Source organism: Penicillium canariense (genome assembly GCF_028826845.1).
Source record: "Penicillium canariense strain IBT 26290 chromosome Unknown utg000001l_segment0_segment0, whole genome shotgun sequence".
NCBI lineage: Eukaryota > Fungi > Ascomycota > Eurotiomycetes > Eurotiales > Aspergillaceae > Penicillium > Penicillium canariense.
Window position 1 is genome coordinate 772919 of NW_026622728.1, and position 19994 is coordinate 792912.

Consider the following 19994-nt stretch of genomic DNA (forward strand, 5'->3'; position numbering starts at 1 on the left):
GTCACCTATGGCTACGTGATTATGGCTACCGAGTATAACTCAGCCGGCCATCTTATCTCTCTGCAGCGGATCCACTCTTCCGTTGCGGAATTTTTCTTTTGGGAAATGAATCAACCATCGGAGTGGATCACCCGATCCGATGGTCTCCGTACAACAGCTGCTACTAGTGGCATCACTTCGGATGCCCGAGACCCCCTGCCAAGTTTTAGTAGGCCGTACAGAGTAATGTCCCGTAGATGCCCGTTACATAGTTCCTGGTGCCTGAGTACTTGAAGAGCCGAAATGGACCTCTCAGGAGGAGGTACCGACTACGAGGCGAACTGTGGGTGGACACCGTTGATTATTTAGTTAGGCAGCATTCTGGGGAATGATCGCCCGCGGTGTCATCAGCCGGTCTTCAAGGTGCGATTTCCTGGGGGTTTATAAACCGCATGAAACATGCAGAAGGCGGCATAGGTCCGCATGTTGCCAATACTTGCCAATGTGTGCAATCGCGACGCGTGTTGAGAAGTGATCTCGGCGTGGGTCGCTGCGCCACGAGCAGTCCGGGGGTGCCTCATGGCAGCGAAACTTCCCCCCCCGTCCGCTACTTGGACTTCTCACACCTCCCCTCAAACCACATCCACCGCCACAACCACCCCCGTCCCTTCATCTCATCCCTACCGTACAGAGCGGGGATGATGCTGGTCGCTCGTTACCCCTTCTAGAAAAGCAGATCATGATCGTCCAGATCGCAGTATCCGCGCCCTCCGCTTGCCACGGCTCCCCGGAGCCTACCCCGTGCCGCCATGGGCGACGATAAGTTCGACTACCAAGCCCTCCCCATCCCCAGCTACGAGGAGGCCACCGCCCAGCCTTCCTCCTCCCGGTCCGATGTAGGCGATAGCACCGATGCCGAACGACAGGGGCTCCTCGATCACAATGCCTCCAACTACCAACCCCCGACGGTGGAATCGGCGCGCGGCAGTCTCGATGACCTCGCTTCCTCCGCATCGGGCTCGACCCGGGGCTCGACCGATCAGCTGCGGAGGGAACTGGATCAGATGGATGTCGATGACTCTGCAGTAGGCTCCTCTAGCAGTACTCGCCCCCGGCTCCGACATCACTTCTCCAAACGCCTCTCCAGTCTCACCCGCACCTTGTCTGCGATCCAACGACCCCTGCAACGTTACCTCCCACGCATGCCCAGCTTCCGCTTCACGATCAATCTCGGCGAGACCCGGGCGCGCATGAAGGATCATGGCTGTATCATGCTCTTGCGGCTATTTGCCTTGATGCTGGTGGTGTCGCTGGTATATGTCTTCTTCATCGGAGATATCTTCAATTTGAACAATCGCATGGTGATGGGCCAATCCTACAGTGCATCTTCCGTCGAGAACTTCATCCAGGGGCACATCAATGAAACCAACATCGCCGAGAATCTGAGAATAGTCAGCGGTAACACTCGTGTCGCGGGCACCGAGGGAAGCTTTGTGTTGGCAGAATGGATCGAGCATGAGTTCCATAAGGCTGGGTTTGATAAGGTCCAGCGGGAAGAGTTCCAGGTCTACCTGAACTATCCTCGCGACGATGGCCGTAAAGTGGCCATCGTTGATCCACCCCATATGGTTTGGGAAGCCACTCTCGAGGAAAACGGCGCGCAGTACCCGGTATTCCACGGGCATTCCAAGTCAGGAAATGTGACGGGACCTCTGGTTTATGCCAATTTTGGATCCCGTGCCGATTTCCAGCTTTTGGCTGACAAAGGCATCTCGCTCAACGGCTCGATCGCTCTGGTGCGCTACTACGGGACGGAAGGAGATCGAGCGTTGAAGATCAAGGCCGCCGAACTGGCTGGAGCGGTGGGCTGCATCATATATTCCGATCCAGCTCAGGATGGCTTTGTACAAGGCCCTGCCTACCCGAAAGGACGCTTTATGCCGTCGGACGGAGTACAGCGAGGCGGGGTCAGCCTGATGTCTCATATTGTTGGCGACGTTCTTAGCCCTGGCTTTGCATCCACACCCGAGGAGAAGCACAGGTTGTCACCGGAAGACAGCCCTGCTTTAGTCAAAATCCCAAGTCTGCCAATCGCCTGGCGCGATGCGCAGCGACTCTTGCAGGCCATTGAAGGCCACGGCTTCAAGGTACCGCAGGAATGGGTGGGCGGTGTGCCTAAAGTCCAGGAATGGTGGACAGGCGATGAAAGGTCGCCCACCGTGCACTTGATGAATTTGCAAGATGAAGTTGAGCGACGGCCCATTTATAATGTGCATGGGACGATCATCGGACTGGAGGAACGTGACAAGAAAATCATTGTTGGCAATCACCGAGACGCATGGTGCTTGGGCAGCGTCGACCCTGGCAGTGGTACTGCGGTCTTTTTGGAAATCGTGCGAGCCTTCGGTGAGCTGCTCACCTATGGATGGCGGCCGCTTCGGACAATCGAGTTCGTCAGTTGGGACGGTGAAGAGTATAACCTCATCGGCTCAACAGAGCATGTTGAAAAAGAGATAGACAACCTCCGAGCCAACGGATACGCCTACTTGAATGTCGACGTGGGCGTGTCCGGTTCTAAGTTCCGCGCAGCAGGGTCCCCAGTTTTCGAGCGCTCGGTCCATCAGATATTGGGCCGCCTCTCCGACCCCTTCGCCAACAAGACTCTAAAAGAACTCTGGGATGACAGAGGCCAGCGGCTTGAGCCCCTCGGCGCTGGCAGTGATTACGTCGCATTTCAGGACATTGCGGGCACCTCGAGTATCGATTTCGGATTCGAGGGTGAGGCATTTCCTTACCACACTTGCTATGAAACATACGACTGGATGGAGAAATTTGGCGATCCTGGCTTCGTGTACCACAAACTACTTGCTCAATTCTGGGCCCTGCTTTTGCTCGATGTCTCGGAGAATCCGATGTTGCCATTTGACATGGAGGCCTACGCTAAATCCGTGACGGGCTGGGTGAAGGACCTGGACGAATTCGCCAAAACCAAGAAAGCCGAGGTCGACATGCAACTTTTGTACAACGCTGCGGCTGAACTCGAGGCGAACACGGCTCGATTTCAGTCCTGGAATGAGGTCTGGCACGATAATGTCTGGGGCTCTGGTGGGTATGAAAGTAACGTCATGGCGATCCAGCGGGTCAACCACAACGTCCGAATGGCCAGTTTCGACACCCATCTTCTAGATCTAGACGTGGGCGGCGGTGTACGTGATCCCTTTCTGTCATTTATCTCGTTGTTTATCTCTGACTGACGATATTTCTTGTTTCCAGATCCCCAACCGCACCCAATTCCGCCATGTCGTCTTCGGTCCAGAACTTTGGTCTGGCTACGATGCTTCCATCTTCCCTGCGATTCGTGATAGCATCAATACGGGTAACTGGTCGCTCACTCAGCACTGGATCAACCGGGTTGCCAACACCATCCACTATGCCAGCAACAAGCTCCTGTATTAAATGTAATTTACCTCCTGCTACATTTCCTCACCCCCTCACCCCGTTCCTGTTTTCTCTCGTCCTCCCTCTCTCCCCCCTCTCTCATTGTCCAATCATTCATCATAACTATGCATACCCCACACGCTTTCTGTCTCCTTCCTCGGCATCTCATCTCCGTTTTGTTTTGACGGGTCCACTTCGAGCATTGTACAGCCTGGCTCTGGTTGGATCCTTTCTCCTTGCTCGCAGCTATATTTCCGTTTCTGCATATTCGGCAAGATCCATCCTCCGTTTTCTTTCGTGCGTCATATACCAGCCGAGTTACTTGCCCTTTGTGCTTGCTTTAGTAGCGACAGGCTCTAGACTTATGGATCTGGCTGGGTAGCTACATCTCTTGATATCAATCAATACATACGCTCCTGGATTTCACAGATACTGCTTTGTAAACCGACAACTCCGGCTAAGCCTTGACTGCCACAAAAATTCCATTTGGACTGCACTGGAAGTCTCGGAGCAAAGCTGCATTCTGCATTCTGCATCCTTTCTGGGCGTGTCGATACATCACACACGGCTACAGCCCGAACTTGGGGATGTCGGTCGGATTCCCCGATGTGGCACGAACAAGTGAATTATGTGTCGATCCATGAGAACCCTCATCTAGAAGAAACATCTCCCTGCATCGGCAGGGTCTAGCTCTCCATTTTGTATCATCTGTTCAAATGCCGGATACCGCGGTTTGGTAGTTCTGAAATTCATTGTACTTGGTGTTTCGCCCTTCGATATTCGCTGGAGGTACTTTGTCTTTTGACAGTGGACCTTCCGGCTGATGGCAGATTGGATTTTATCAGCGTTATCCGCATGACGTCGTTCACAACACAACTCCACAAGGGCAACATCCATATTCAAGGGCTTCGGCAACTGTTAATCATGAGGTCTGATCTACCGAGGCGGGATAGCAAGAATGGCAGGGTCTCGCAAAGTTTGCTCTGTCACACGGTGAAACATGATGCCATGAAACAGGGTCCACCGTTTCAGGGGCGTTCCCAATTGCCCGATGGGTCGAAGTCAGGTATACCTAGTGCAGAAGTTATTCATGAGGAAATAACAAATAACACAATATCTTTGTCCTCAGCCGGCCAGTCTTGGCGTTTCAAAGGCGATATAAAAGCCGTCGTCTTACTGCCATGGGAGTCTCTCAAGCGCCTCCTTCAGCGGCCAACTCCTTCATCTTAGAAGTTGTATAATCTTCAGAGCTGGTCTCTTGCGTTTTCTACTTCATTCTCTCGTTACCGTCAGCATGAAAACTGTCATCGTTCTCTCCTTAGTTGGTGCTGCCCTGGGGGCGCCCACCAAAACCATTGAGAACCGCCAGCTCAGTAGCGTGGGGAGTGGTCTTGGATCTAGCAGTGCCTGGGTGCCCCGTCGTCCCTCCTTCCAAGCTCCGGCAGCGGTCTTAGCTCTCTGGGTTCTGGCGGCAGTAACGGTCTCGGTGCCCTATCGTCAGTCATCCCTAGCTCTGGCAGTGACAGCGGGCTCGGTGCTCTAGCGTCACTCCTCCCCAGCTCTGGCAGCGGCCTCGAATCCCTTGGTGGGTCCAGCAGTGATAGCGGCTGGGGTGCCCTGTCTTCTCTGATTCCAAGCCTGGGCTCAGGTCTGAGTGACGCTTCCTCCGACTCCGGGATCAGCAGCCTGCTAGGAGGCATCGCTAAGCGGCAGCTCACTGGCTCGATGACAGCCAACGACGTCACTGATAACGCGGGCTGCAAGGCACTGACCTTCATCTTTGCACGGGGAAGCGATGAGATGGGCAACATGGGCTCCATCGTTGGGCCCGAGGTTGCGACTCAGTTGAAGTCGCTGACCGACCACAAGGTCAGCGTCCAAGGTGTTACTTACAGTGCGACCGCCGAGGTATGTGTACTCCCACCCGATGATATCAATTCATGTTTGCATTGTTGGTCGTGGAATCAGACTGATGAGTCAACACAGAGCAACGTTGCGCTCGGTGCCAACGGCGGCCCGATTATGGCCAACCTGGTCGAGACGGCTCTCAAGCAGTGCCCCAACACCAAGGTGGTGCTAGGTGGATACTCGCAGGGATCGATGGTCGTGCATAATGCGGCGAACAGACTCACCGCGAGCCAGGTGTCTGGTGCTGTTCTCTTTGGCGACCCATTCAAGACCGAGGCCGTTGGTAAGCTCGCGAGCAGCAAGGTCAAGGAGTACTGTGCCAGCGGCGACCCCGTCTGCGGGAATGGATTCAACGTTATGGCGCACTTGTCTTATGGCAGCGACGCGAAGGAGGCGGCACAGTTCCTCATCCAGGCCGCCGGACTTTCGACTTCCTCGTGAGTGTCACCAAAGATGGATAGCTGGTGAGGATGGCGTGGATTGCCTCAGGATCGTGGAAATGGAAGATGAGTCAGTTGAGCCTCCCAGCAACTCGACCAGCCGGGCTTAGGCCTTAAGGCTATCACCGCGTGATCGGCGCTAAAGTTTCGGGATGGCGTGCGATGAATCACCGAGAGTAATGGAAAAATGCCAAGCCAGCTCCAGATTGTGAATTGTAAGCAGATAGATTAAACCTCGTATTCAGACCTCGCGCCGAGCTTGCGCGGTCCGAAGACTTTCGTATAGTAGGCGCTGTCACGGAGATAAGGTGGTTCGGCTTCGGGCTTCGGGGCAATTTGGACACCTTGACATGCAAGAATATTGACGTAATGGGGCCTGAAACGCATCTTTGGTTCGTGGGCGAGAGTGTGATTGGACGAAGAGCTGGATTTCTAAGGAGATTAATAATATGCAATCCCAGAACGGGTTGGAGAAGGCCCTGTCTTGCGTTATAATTCGTTGGTTGTATTTGTTGCTTACCGTGGGCACGCCTTAACGTTATGCATGAGATAGGTTGTCTCGAAGATATTGGAAACGGTCGTAAGAAGCTACCGATAGAATCAGCATCATCATAATTATAAATCCTCCTCTCTTCCCTCGTACAGCTTCTATCATTTAATTAGCTATCCTGTCGCATTTGCCATTTCTTTCTGGTGACCTCCATACTCCAGTTATTAGTTCCGCGGGTGGATCAAGATTGTCAGCTACGAGCCTTATAATTCTCAAACCAGCCAATCAGCCCCTACGAAGGGACCCGCCAAGGCCTCCATACTGCGGAACATTCACACGCAACATACTTCGGAGTATTGAAATGGCAGCTGTCATTCGAGATGCCCCCTTCGGGCAACTAGTTCGTTATTTGACGAAAAACAAATACTTCCAATATCCTGAAGAGAAGCCCGGCTTTGAACTGCCCGAGACGTGGCTTCAATTATTGAACGAGTTGGACACTGCAAAGGGGCCTGATCCAGAGAAGGACGAACCGCAACGGGAGCCGCGAAGTCACGACGCGAGCAGTGAAACTATCAGTCGTGCCTCGACCCAACACACCCTCCCCTTCACAGAAGCCCGGCTCCAAGCTGATGAGCAACAAGAAATTGAGAAAGTCAAGTCTATTCCGATCCAACCCAAAAAGACTAAGGACGGTGCCATCCTAGTCGACTGGTACTATACCGATGACAACGAGAATCCCCACAACTGGTCGAATACCAAGCGCGCTCTTCTGGCTACACTTATTTGTCTCTATACATTCGTGGTCTACACTACCTCGGCCATCTATACATCCTCTGTGCCGGGTATCATGCAGCAATTCGGGGTGAGTGACTTGCTTGCCACCTTGGGGCTGTCGCTGTATGTGCTTGGGTATGGTACTGGGCCGTTGATCTTCTCCCCCCTGAGTGAGATTCCCGTCATTGGACGCAACCCCGTTTATATTGTGACTATGTTCCTTTTCGTCATCATCTCTATCCCGACTGCATTTGTGGGCAACTTCCCGGGCCTCATGGTGCTCCGGTTCCTTCAAGGGTTCTTCGGTTCGCCATGTCTCGCTTCCGGGGGCGCTTCGATTGGCGACATGTATAGCCTCATGTCTCTGCCCTATGCCATGATGGCTTGGGTCTCTGCCGCCTACTGTGGACGTAAGTGGACTTGTCCCATTTCCCGCATTGAATGTTGACCTCTAAACATGATTCTAATATCTGTTCTATATAGCCGCCCTTGGTCCGCTCCTCAGTGGCTTTGCTGTCCCCGTCAAGGGCTGGCGCTGGTCCCTGTTTGAGTCTATCTGGGCCTCTGCCCCGGTGTTCGTCCTGATGTTCCTCTTCCTCCCCGAGACCAGCACCGCAACCATCCTGCTCCGTCGGGCGGAGCGCCTTCGCAAGATCCACAACAATGACCGCTTCATGTCTCAATCGGAGATCGACCAACGCAATATGAAGGTCTCTGACATTGCAGTCGACGCCCTGATCAAGCCACTGGAAATCACCATCAAGGACCCCGCTGTGCTTTTTGTCCAGATCTATACTGCCATTATCTACGGGATCTACTACTCTTTCTTCGAGGTGTTCCCCCTGGTGTACCCGGTTTATTACAACATGAACCTGGGCCAAATTGGTCTAGTTTTCCTGTGTATCCTGGTGTCGTGCCTTATTGGCATCGCCATTTACTTCTCCTACCTCTACTTCTGGATGAATCCCCGCATTGCGCGCTTTGGATTCCCCGCTCAGGAAGAACGCCTCATTCCCGCTCTACCCGCCTCTATCGGCCCCACGGTTGGTCTGTTCCTCTTTGCCTGGACAGCCCGTGCCTCTATTCACTGGATTGTGCCCACGATCGGCATTACGATTTACGGCGCCACAGTCTTCATCGTCATGCAGTGCGTGTTTGTCTACATCCCGTTGAGCTACCCGATGTATGCAGCCAGTCTGTTTGCGGCAAATGATTTCTTCCGCAGTGCCCTGGCTTGTGGTAGTGTCTTGTTTGCTCACCCACTGTTTGGTAACCTGGGCGTTGCGCGGGGCACCAGTCTCCTTGGTGGACTGAGTGTCATTGGCATTATTGGTATCTGGCTGCTCTATTTCTATGGTGCTCGGCTTCGTGCACTGAGTAAGTTTGCTCTCTCGGAGTGAAAGGCTCAACCTGGCTTTATGCATTTTCTTGACACAATGTGTCGCGAAACATCTTCGGTCTCGAACTTAAATGGCGGAGGTAGATTAGAAGAAGGTATTTATTAATTGGGGATGGAGTTTTGATGCGTTACGATTAGCAAAGAGTGTTTACGTTTAATAATGCTAATCCGCAATAATAATAACTTATTGACCAAATTGTCTCGATTTACTGATATAAAAACATGATACAAAGGGACAGGCTGTTAACTTTCAATTATGGACATTGGGAGGCAGCTCGCTTAGTGCGTACCCAGGCCCGGGGGTAGAGTCCAAATTATGGAACGAGAAAGCAGATATGCAAAAGAAAAGACAGCCACCTGATCACTCAATAGTAATTAAATATGAGGCTTTTACAAACGTCGCATGACACCAGCGGCCACAAGAATATGCGCACGATATTTGCCACTGGTGTGTTTTGGGAAAGACATCAAGGGAACGCTTTTCCCTTAGCACACTGTAATGAACAGACCAATACTGAAAGCAAGTTAGCAGACACTCGATAAAAAACAGAAACCTGCTTCTGAAGTACTTACGGAGCGGGATTGAAATCCTCAAAGAACTCCAGATTAGTGCTGCCAGCGTTCTTCATCTCGAAGGCAACAGTCTGACCGGCAGGGCAAGAGAAGGTTGAGACAACAAACGAGTTGCCAGGGGAAACGGTGATTGTTCCCAGGTCAGCGGAGACGGACGGAGCATTATTAAAGGTCGTGGAGCTCGAGGCAGGTTGAGATAGCTTGGCAAAATCGATCTTACCGTCACCGCTAAAGGTGAAAGACGAGGTTTGCAGATCGGCTTTCTGGGGGAAGAGGAAGACCAAACTGCAAGTCTTGCCGGAGTCGGCCTGGGGAATGTCAAAGTTGAAGATGCTGGAGACGGTTGAGGTCACTTTGCCGTTGAACTGGGTGCTGTGGGCGGTATTAGGAGACGACGAGTCAATCGGGGTGATCAAGTGAGGAAACTCAAAGTTTCCTGAGGTTAGAGTGGTGGGACAGCTGTTTTGAGCAGGCGAAGTCGAGGTCGAGGGAATGCAAGAGTCGGCTGTTAATTCAATGGTTTGACAATCGCTGAGAGCGGAACTCAAGGTGGTATGGATGTTCGAACCGCCGTTCTGGCCAGTCTGGCAGGAGAAGAAAGTCGAACTTCCTTGGAACTGCAGCATTCCAGTGGAGCTAATGGAGAAGCCCGAAGTGGGAGTGGCACCCACGTCACACTGGAACTGAGTAGTCGGCGCTAAGGTATTCATTAGTGGGTGAAGCTCTTCCAGGGGATCAGTCCTCTGTAGCACTCACGAGTTAGAATACATCCACGGCCACTGCCATCGGTAATGGAGCCATCCGAGCTGATACAAAACTCCGCGGGAGATAGGCTATTATCGCCGATGCGGTTTTGTCCGTCACTGAGCTGACCCACCGAGCCGGAGGAGCCACCAGAGGCGGTTAAGTGGAAGCAACAGCTTGCAGCGCGGCTCGCAAGGGCATGAGTACCAACAGCAAAAGCTGCGAGGGTGAAGAAGCTCTTCATGTTAATCAATGAAGATGGAAGGGATACAAAGCGTGACTAAATTGCAACTCTTCTGGAAGATGAGGAGGAGCTTAGGTCCTGGAAATCACAGTAAATTTATACCTGGGGGTCAAGAAAAAAGCCTTGATCCCAAGAAAAAGATAGTAGACCGAGGTCAGCTGGGCAGTGATACAGAAGAGATAGTAGACGTCATCCAGCATCTCAGAACCCTAGGGGTCCCCAACAGCACGATACTGTTGAGCCCCAATTGCAACCTGATTCTACTCCTTTCGCATTTGCCAGAACGGGGCATAATGTAGCGCAGTATAGGTGGCGAGCCTGCTTACCACGGCTCGCATCCTAAGCGTCTCTATCTAGGACGGGTTGCTAGTGGCTACAACAAGTATGGAACGGATGCAAGCTCCAGTAACCGTGGTTTTCGTGCGTAATGTCTCTGATCTTGGTTGCTTATTTTGCCTATTGAGTCTGCAAGTAGTCAAGGTATCCGCAACAGCTAAGCGTAAATGGAAAGACCTCCCCCGCCCCGCAATTCCCCAGTCCTTAGCTGGGAATACCATGGAACAACTTTGATTATGGCTGAGGTGATCGGGGTACTCGTTCAGTTTTCATATAAACACGCAGCATCGAGACCGCACATGCAATGCTCTGTCGCCTTTGAAAAGGGTCTTTTGTGAGTACCCCGGCGGATTTACCTCAAGCGTGGGGTACTATCTCTCAAATCTGGGCTATGAAAAATGCATCCTCAGGACCTAGGTGGTTCTGGGGCAACATTCAAGGGCCGTAGAACCACTCACAACCTATTACGAGTCAAAAAAACAAAACAAAGGGATCGAATCGGATCGTGAGGGGGTTTATGACTGTTGCAGAGGTAATTAGTGGGTCCGGGTCGAGACTGGACCCAACGACAGCCATTCTATTTTTGTTCGTTTGGTCCGAACCACGGGTGCACCATATTTGGATACGAATTATGATCACTTGTGATCCTGTTTGTTCTGCTCGGGTACGAGAGGGAACGAGAAGCTAGCCACTCTGCGTCATTACCACCTGGTGTCTTACTGGATTTAACGTCTAGATAGCTGCGGGGTGTTACATGATCGACATACTCCTGAGTCAATTCTCAAGAATAATTGGCGGTTGACGGTCAACGGACGGAAGCTCGATAGGACAAGCCACGAGAGTCCGAATGCCCTGTTATTAGGGCCCCCGGGCTCTCGTTCTATTGCGATAGTCGACGTCAAAGATATCATACATGAGGCAATGGTGGATCCAACACCCCCAAGGACGGATGATCGGCCAGACTCTGCCAAAATCCGGCTTCGAAATCCCAAAGATCTTGACTCAACAAAGCTGCCCAATCTTCATTGGCATCATCATGCCCCGCCTCGCGAGGGGGTTGCCCTGTGTCTGTGTTGAATGAGTCCAGGAACCGTTGAATCGTTTGCGTGGCTTTGGATAGCAACGCATAATTTGGATCCCCCGTTTTCACGATTGTTCCGATCTGCACCTCTGCGACAAATACGCTCAGATCTCGCAGCATTTTGGTTCGCGATATGCCAGGTGCTGAGTGAGAGTGTTGTTTAAGTAAGGCGAGGAGAATAATTCCCGCTGCTGGGAGCCCGTAGTACGCGACCTGGTAGATACCGCTGCTCAGTCCTCTGGTGATACAGGTGTAGTATAGCTTGTGTTACATACCTTCCAGATGAGACCAGTCCCAGAATTGATCAATTGGTCCCGAAGCAGGATAATCTCCACCACAAGAGCGAGCATTTGCCCCGCTGTTTCTATAATGGGAACGTCTGGCTCAGTCAGAGTATTCAGAAGCAAAAGTCTGAGCAAAAACAGAACATGTAAATGGTTTAGCCGAACATGTGCGAGAAAATCCCGATCAAAGGGGCTCTGCGCGCACTGCTTCAAACTACTCTCCAATCGAAAATGAGCAGGTAGAGCCTGCCACTGCTCCTCAGCTCTTCGCTGAATAACGCTAGATGTTTATCAGCCTCTTATCTCCTACATAATCACGCTTTTAGAAAGATATAGGAGCAAAGAATTAAATGTTACCTTGCCTTCCGCGCACAGTCAACATCCTGTGCATCCTGCAACAGCTCCCATACTTCCTCTTTCAACGAAGCACAGAGCGCAGACCAACAGGTATCTGCCCTGTATCCAGCTCTTGCATCTGGGCTCCAGGTATGATGACGTCCACGTGAAGGAAATCGTGTTCCGCAGGCTGGAATCTGAAAGTGACAAAAGCGTTTGTTCATCCGCGGTGGGCGGCCAAGAAAGATGGCAATATTCTTGTCGGCAGAGTAAATCCTGGCAAAGGCTGTTTTGCGCAGCTCCATCAAGAACTGTGGAATTCCGGCCTTCGCTTCGAGGTTCTCATGATAGCCCAGCGCAAAAGTTGAGGAGATGACATCGCCCAGTTTGCGCCACGTGTGGTAGCCTTGACAGGTTAACTGATGAAGGAGTGAAACAAGAGGATAGTTCGACTCGGCTTGGAATAAAGACTCACTTTGATCCCCATCCACGTATGAATGGACGATAAAATTCTCATACTGCACAATCAACTGCAGGTCATTCAAACAGTCCAGCGAAAGAGCAATCTCCAATGAAAAGTCACTGAGTTTGGTCGCAAGGCGCCTCAGAGTATACTGCTGGTCCTCGGTGTTGTATAGCAGCGGAAAGAAGGGAATGTCAATCGTCGCTCGGCTGACCGCCGCAAAGAAAATCCCCAATGTTTCCCATCGCGCATTGTGATCCAGAAAGTGGGCTGAAAAGCTCAGGAGATCCGAGGACTCGTCGAATTGCAACGGCTTGGCAGAATTTTGCAGTAGCCGTTGCGCGTACACCAAATGCCATTTCTCATCATGCGAAGTAAATAATTGACTAATGCTCTCGGCGCATTGCGCAACAAAAGGCTCCGCAAGCGCTAGATTGGCGCCCTTGGCCAGCCAGAAGAGAACGAGGTCCTTCATCGCCGACAAGGAGTACATAGTTAAAAGGTGTCGCAGGACATCGGCACCCTGTAGCAGCAGATGATTGTCACCAATCCATTGTGCGCTCGGATGATCGGAGCGCAACAGCTGGTTACTCGCGCTTTGCTCGCCCTCCGCGGACGGGGTGATATGCTTGAAAATCGCTGCATGGCTCGACGAGCCCAAGTACCCCGGATTCGGGTACAAATTGCGCCTGGGCTCGAACGAGGGCGATAGATCAGGCGATCTCAAGCTGCTTTCGGAATCAGCATCTTCTTTCCATCAGGGGGGAGGGCGGGGTGTTGGAGCCGCCATGCGCCTTACCGCGCCCTACCGCGCCCTACGGGCTTCCTACCTCGGTTTCTCGACCCGCCGCCTTTTGAACGGGGCGGTGCGGTAGATACACACGCCGCGACTCTTCTGGCAGCGCGAACACACCGGCTGCTGGTGATCGCACGCGAGCTTGGCCTTGCGACATGCCTCGCAGGCCGCGAGTCGCGAGGCCATGCAGGGGTAAAGACGTATATATACGATAGTTAGCACGGGTAACGAAATGGTCGGAGGGGGTGAAAAGATTCGGCTACCGCCGGGGCCGGCGATAAGAAAGAAGAGTGGGGCGGAAGGCGGGGCGGGTAGTTGGTTCTTGGTATAAGATGCAGCTCTCGGCTCTCTCCAGGCGGCCTGAGCTGCCACCTCACCCTCTTACGCCATGGCTTCAACAGACTCTCTCAAGCTGGGTGACTACCTCTTTACCCGGCTGCGCCAGCTAGGCGTCAATTCCATCTTCGGCGTCCCCGGCGACTACAACCTGCGCCTGCTGGACTACGTCGTACCTTCTGGCCTGCACTGGGTAGGTAACTGCAACGAGCTCAACGCCGCATACGCCGCTGATGGATATGCCCGCCTCAACGGGCTGTCTGCGCTGGTGACGACCTTTGGAGTCGGCGAGCTGTCGGCGGCCAACGGCATCGCCGGCGCATACGCCGAGAGGTCGGCCGTTGTTCACATCGTCGGGACGCCACCCCGGGCACTGCAGAGCTCGCGCGCGTTGATGCACCACACCTTCTCGGACGGTGAGTACCGCCGTTTTGCGGCCATGTCGACGCATATCACGGCTGCCCAGACGAATGTAATGGACTCGGTAACGGCACCAGACCAGATCGACTGGATCTTGCAACAGGCACTGATCCACTGCAGGCCGGTGTATCTGGAGATCCCTGATGATATGGGCGATGTGCTGGTATCGGCAGCAAACCTAAAGACGGCACTTCGTGTCCCATCGGTACCGAGTGCCCCCCATGAACCGAAGGTCGTCGCCCGTATTTTGGAGCGGGTGTATGGCGCCAAGAAGCCGGTGATCTTTGTGGATGGCGAGAGCAGAGCTCTGGGCATCTTGGACCAACTCGATGCTCTCATCAAGGCTACAGGTTGGCCTACATGGACTACTGTCTATGGCAAGGGCCTCGTGAATGAACAACTCCCCAATGTCTATGGCCTGTACGCCGCGGGATTCGGCGATCAGCCCGCAAAGGAATACTTCGAGTCGGCAGATCTAGTCTTGACCTTTGGCCCGCACTACAGCGATACCAACAGCTACTTCTACACGACCGTCCCCAAATCTGCTGCAGCGATCTCGTTCAAGGACAGCACAATACAAATCGAAAATGACATCTTCCGGGACCTGTCGGCTAGCGACGTCCTCGCCCAGCTGCTGCAGACTCTTGACTCCACCCGCCTGGTCAAAGCCACCGGCCCTCCCAAGGTCGAGATAACGACCTCCGACATCCAGGGCTCTGACATCATCGCCCAGAACAACTTCTACCGCCTCTTGAACCCGCTCTTCCGCGAGGGCGATATCATCCTCACCGAGACCGGCACCGCCTCCTACGGCGGCCGCTCCTTCAAACTGCCCCCCAACTCCCGGCTCTTCGGAGCCGTCACCTGGCTCTCAATCGGATTCATGCTCCCTGCCACCCTAGGCGCCGCCCTCGCAAAGAGGGAGCTCAACAAGGCCACCGGCGGCAAGAACCAGACGGTGCTGATCATCGGCGACGGCAGCATCCAGATGACGGCGCAGGAAATCAGCGTGATGATCAAGGAAAAGCTGGATATTCTCATTTTCATCATCAACAATGAAGGGTACACCATCGAGCGGGTGATTCACGGCCGAAACCAGGCGTACAATGACGTCCCCTTCTGGCGGCACACGCAGGCACTGACCTATTTCGGCGCGGATGAGGAGCATATTAAGAATAGTACTTTCCAAGCGTGGACATGCGGAGAGTTGCAGGAAGTGCTGAAGAATGAACAGGTACACAGTGGTAGCGGAGTGCGAATTGTCGAGGTCTTCATGGAGCGGGAGGATGTACAGGGCCCGCTGCTGTACCTGCTCAACAAGCAAATTGCGGAGGAAAAGGAGCAGGAGCAGCCGGGGCAATGAACAATCATGGTAGCCCAGGGGCGTTATATGAACTATACGAGCAAATAGTCTAGACCAGAGAACGAAAGACCTCGGAAATAATACCCAGCCCGCCATTCCATCCATTCCAGATCAGAGTCGGGACGATGGAAGGTTCCAATTGAGTTATGATCTCATTATGATTACCACGGCAACAGTGTGCATCTTGCTCCAAGAGAAAAAGAAAAGTAGGAGGTGGCGACAAGTGAGTCGAAAGAAGAAAAGCAGACCAGCCCAGCCCATCAAATGAAGAAAATAAAATCAGGCTCGAGAAAAAACGCCGGTACCTATGCCCCCAAGTCCTGCGATGCACACGGTGCAGTGTCGAAGTAGAAAAGACCAAAGATGAAAAGAGAAGACGGGAGAAAGGAGAGAGGAGAAAGGAGAAAGGAGAAAGGGAGAGGAGGGAAGAAAGTAAACGCCACCAAGATTATTAAACACGGCTGCTTCCATTCACTGGAAGAGCCATGGGACGTCTATATTCGCTTCAGTGGAGGGAGGGGAAGGGGGGAGAGCGGGATTAAAGGTGTGGAGGTAGTGGTAGGCTTGTTGGTCTCGCGAAGAACAAATCAAAGCCAGGTTCGGAGTGAGCGAGTCCTTCTATTTCCGAAAGTTCTCTACGCCCAGACTGGGCGTTTCGACCATGCGATCAGATGGCACGCCCTCATCGCGGCGGCGTGCGAAGAAACTGTCGCATTCGGAGACTATGTGCGCCCATTCGGCCAGAGCACGGCCGGTGTACTTGCTAGCCACGAGGTGATCGTATGGCGATCGAGGCGGGAGCTCTGGAAGAGGCGAGTCTTTAGTAGTTGGTATCCTCGTCTGGCTGTCCGCGGCTAGTTCAAACGAGGGGTCTGTGTTGTCTTTGGACGCTTCTGTCGGGTTTTCATCGGTTGTCTCATCTGAGGTGGACACGTTCTCCGCGGTGTGGAAGTCGGTGGACTTGGAGGGCGAGCGGCGGTGTTGTACATGCAGTTGAGATGCCACGGGGAGGCAGGGCGTGAATAGGCGCTTATTCTTGGTGGGCCACTGCGGCCTATCCATCCATTCCAGTGAGAATTTGAAGAAGTACGGCTGATGAGGCGTCTTGGGCCGGACAAGCTCATCACTGCTACTGTGCGGGGGTTGCTCATGGTCGTCCATGCACCGGCTATCAGGTGTCACAGTGAAGTCCATGGCACCGTTATCAGACTCATCTGAGCTACTGCCACCTGCAGGATCCCCAGATTTGGCGGAATTGCCAAACATGGCACGGAGAAGACCCCATCGCCGCTTAGAGGGCTGGTCATCGGACCCAGTGGAGTCGGAAGAGCTAGATCTCCGGTGTGACAGGACCTGGTCCGACGGGACAGGAGGAACCACTCGGTCAAATGACACAAAGAGGTTCACCGGAGATAACTGGTTATCACATCTAATGATGATGATCCTCCGCCCTGGAGCCGGGGTGCAAGGAGCAGAAGACAGCGGCGCTGTAAGCCCCTGCTCTGCCTTAGATTGGAAGCTAATGTAATACTCCCAGACCCGCAGCAGCCGGTCAGAAAGGGTCTCATATACCGTTCTAAAGTTTCATTCATTAGCAAGAATATCACGGGTTTCAAGGCATTTCGCACTCACGAATCAACCGGCGAGGGTTCTCCATGAAACCGACCAACCCTCCAGCACAGAACGCGATGGTAGTAGGCGCGCACCATCGGACTCCAATGATTAAAGTAGTGATAAAACACAGGCTCATGCAACAGGAAGTCCATGCAGAGGCCCGCCTTCCGCTCCTCCGTCGCAGCCCAGGTGCCCCAGATGGAGTAGAGGAAGGAGAACACGCGCACTTCTGTCAGCGAGTTGTGGCTCTGCATCATCTGCCGGCAGACCTCCTGCCAGAAGCTCCAATCGAACAGCTCAGTTTCAATGGACTGGGCATATCGCGTGATTATCGGGATTACCTCCTCCAGAAAATCACAAAGGAGGAAGCATGCATTGTGGTCGAAGAGAGAGATCCGTTGAGCAGCAACCTTGAGCAGTCCACAGAAGGTCTCCGCATAAAGCAAGCGGGCACGATTAGGTTCAGCAGAGGATTCAGAGAGGAAGTCCCGCAGGAGGATAATCAGACGATTTTCGGCCATGGATCGGTGGCTGTTCCTACCGCCTCCAAGGGGGTGGGGGAAGCCGAGGCATCTGGTGACTCAATGAAATCATCAAAGGTGATTGCTGCTGCTGCATGGGTGTTTTCCGGCTGGTGCAAGGACTGCTTGTAGATCGTATCCTCCACCGCAACCAGCAGCTGCGCATGGACAAGAAGCAAGCCCGGCGCCAGAATCCTCTTTGCTTTCTCCGTCTCCGGGGGCATATATTCTGCGTACAGAATATGAATGTACTTCACGAAGACAAAGAACAAATCCGTGTCGCGCCCGCACCAGCGTGCGATCCAAGGGCCGTGCCAAGGGATATTAGTGGTATTCAAGGGTGCCTCGGGTTTGTGACGGAGATATCGCAACAAAGGTGCATGCGAGTGGAACGCTAAAGGTTGGAGGGCCGCGGGGAAGCTCAGAGCCAACTCCTGGGTGAATGAACGCATATTCCCCGCGCGAGACTGAGAAGTATCGGCCAGAATGCGGCGGAAGATGGTTGGGGACGTGTTCCACAGGCGAACCATGATGTCGGCTACTCCTGGGCAGAAAAAGAAGGCGTACGCACTAGCTTTGCCACAGAAGGCCACCAGGCTCGCGGGTGCATGTCTCATGGACATTCGCTCCACTACAAAAGCCATTTGCGAGAGGAGATTCTGGATAAAGATGTTGCGGATGTTGTGGTGGATCGACTCCACCAGAAAGTCCGATCCGGACGAGCCTGACCCTTCAGAAGTCTCGGACACTGAAGTCGACGCATACTTCAACGAGTCCGTAGGTGAACCGTCTTGCTGAGCGGTGGGAAACGGGATCCGCCATTCTGGTCGGGTCATGATGCCCACCACCGCCTCGAGAAATACAGGTCGGTCGGTTCCAGATATCGACTGGTTGTTCTTGCCGTTGAGCATCTCCAGCATCCCCATCCACCACTTGTTCAGAATATTGATTCGACGGTCCAAATCCTCGGGTCTAAGGTTCTTGCTCGAGGCGTGCAGATGATGGCGGCCGAGAAACGGGAGCAGAGAGGAGCGAATGACGTTGGCTTTCAAGGAGCTCGATTTGGATTGGAACCTGATGGTAATCAATGAGCAATTGGCCATCTACCATGTGAATAGCTCCCTGTACTCACTTTTGGAAATCCGCTTCCAGACCACGGAACATGCCCCACAGTTCATCCTTCTTTCGCAAGCTCTCACTTGTACTGCTGTTTGCGAATGACGCTGCAGTTGCCGCGGCCCCCTTTGGCATAGGTGGAAGAACCGGTGTCGAGACGGAGAGAGACGCTGTGAATTTTTCGAATGAGGTTCGGTGCCGTAACGAATTGGACGGACTGTTCGGCGAATCTGGAGAGTCCGAATTCCCCTTCTTTACCACCGCCACCATGGGCCGCCGCGGGCGTTTGTATAGTACCGTTCGCTTGCGCGATGGCGGGGTCCCGTCCAGATCGGTTGTCTCCATTTTGCGTCCCCCCGACCGGGTAGGAGATTGCTCTTCGACCCTTTGCTTGGTCCTCTTCGCCGCCGGGGACGGGGATCGAGACGAAGATCCCCATGGTTTCCGCGCCAGACTAACGATCCGTCCGGACATGGAACGGCTCTTCGAGGGGCGAGCCACCGGCTCGGGCACCTTGGTCGCATTCACATGCTGTGCGTCCGTGTCCTTCAGATCTTCGGAGGAAGAGAGGGTGAAATGAGCGACGGAAGCGGGCGACTTCCCCGGCTTGTTCTTGGAGCGAAGGGAGGTCCGGCGCAGGATGTCCTTGCCCGCCGCCACGGTCTCCTTCGTCGGCGAATCGGACAGGGTGGGCACCGCGTAGTCGGAGAATGTTCGTCGGAGACCCGGGGAACTGGATTCCACAGATTGGGTTGGGAGGTCGGTGTAGCTCGCGGCACGGGAAAGCGCGGCATTCTTCTCTTCGTTCGGGTAAATGCTGCTTGTCGTCCTCGTCGTTGTCGTCTCGGGAAAGAGCGAAGACATTGTCTCAAAGACAGGGGAGGCGAGGCGAGGGGAAGCGGGTTAGGGAAACAGCTGTCGACGAGTGCACATTTCCCCCGGGAGGGCACCGCAGACAGACGCGAGGTTGGTGTCGAAAAAGTCCAGCTCCTCCATGCACACCGAGTGAGTCCTGTGGTTTTGGTGATGGTAGGGTCGGTTCTGCTCAGGCGCGTAGCATTGCAAGGCAGAAGAAATAACACAACACAACACAACAAACACAGGCGTCCAAAAGCAAGCTCGATCAGTCCGACGCGGGAGTCGTGACCAGTCACACCGAACCTAGCAACAGAGGTGATCGTCTGCGTGCAGACAAGCGCGCATCCAGCAGAGGAGAGTCGGTCTAGAAAACGATAGTACGATGGGTCGATCGTCTATGCAGCTGCACACCCGCTTAGACAGGGCGCCGCGGGCACCAAAGCAGCAACTGATCGGCAGGTTTGGCAGGTTGAGGGGG

At 53.6% G+C, this 19994-nt stretch overlaps 7 protein-coding genes across 7 annotated transcripts; 4 read left to right on the plus strand and 3 right to left on the minus strand.

Annotated features, from left to right (window-relative positions):
• Window positions 1-788: 788 nt before the first annotated feature.
• N7482_000261 (M28 family metallopeptidase) lies at window positions 789-3435 on the plus strand (the record flags this gene model as incomplete). Its single annotated transcript, XM_056682386.1, has 2 exons — window positions 789-3185; window positions 3253-3435. 2 exons carry the CDS (start codon window positions 789-791, stop codon window positions 3433-3435), a joined length of 2580 nt encoding a protein of 859 aa, XP_056545992.1.
• Window positions 3436-4711: 1276 nt separating this feature from the next.
• On the plus strand, window positions 4712-5766 carry N7482_000262 (uncharacterized protein; the record flags this gene model as incomplete). The annotated part of the gene is made up of 2 exons (XM_056682387.1): window positions 4712-4913; window positions 4961-5766. 2 exons carry the CDS (start codon window positions 4712-4714, stop codon window positions 5764-5766), a joined length of 1008 nt encoding a protein of 335 aa, XP_056545993.1.
• An 850-nt stretch (window positions 5767-6616) lies between these two features.
• On the plus strand, window positions 6617-8432 carry N7482_000263 (MFS transporter; the record flags this gene model as incomplete). The annotated part of the gene is made up of 2 exons (XM_056682388.1): window positions 6617-7442; window positions 7516-8432. The coding sequence occupies 2 exons, from the start codon at window positions 6617-6619 to the stop codon at window positions 8430-8432; spliced, it is 1743 nt and encodes a 580-aa protein (XP_056545994.1).
• A 509-nt stretch (window positions 8433-8941) lies between these two features.
• Window positions 8942-9992, minus strand: N7482_000264 (uncharacterized protein; the record flags this gene model as incomplete). The annotated part of the gene is made up of 3 exons (XM_056682389.1): window positions 8942-8945; window positions 9005-9701; window positions 9761-9992. Coding segments are annotated over 3 exons (933 nt in total), but the record flags the coding sequence as incomplete, so codon positions are not given.
• A 1243-nt stretch (window positions 9993-11235) lies between these two features.
• On the minus strand, window positions 11236-13474 carry N7482_000265 (uncharacterized protein; the record flags this gene model as incomplete). Its single annotated transcript, XM_056682390.1, has 4 exons — window positions 11236-11622; window positions 11685-11973; window positions 12051-13220; window positions 13323-13474. The coding sequence occupies 4 exons, from the start codon at window positions 13472-13474 to the stop codon at window positions 11236-11238; spliced, it is 1998 nt and encodes a 665-aa protein (XP_056545996.1).
• A 202-nt stretch (window positions 13475-13676) lies between these two features.
• N7482_000266 (alpha-keto acid decarboxylase family protein) lies at window positions 13677-15407 on the plus strand (the record flags this gene model as incomplete). The annotated part of the gene is made up of 1 exon (XM_056682391.1): window positions 13677-15407. The coding sequence occupies one exon, from the start codon at window positions 13677-13679 to the stop codon at window positions 15405-15407; it is 1731 nt and encodes a 576-aa protein (XP_056545997.1).
• A 618-nt stretch (window positions 15408-16025) lies between these two features.
• N7482_000267 (DUF1765 domain-containing protein) lies at window positions 16026-19522 on the minus strand (the record flags this gene model as incomplete). The annotated part of the gene is made up of 4 exons (XM_056682392.1): window positions 16026-16983; window positions 17040-17452; window positions 17563-18616; window positions 18675-19522. The coding sequence occupies 4 exons, from the start codon at window positions 19520-19522 to the stop codon at window positions 16026-16028; spliced, it is 3273 nt and encodes a 1090-aa protein (XP_056545998.1).
• Window positions 19523-19994: the final 472 nt, after the last annotated feature.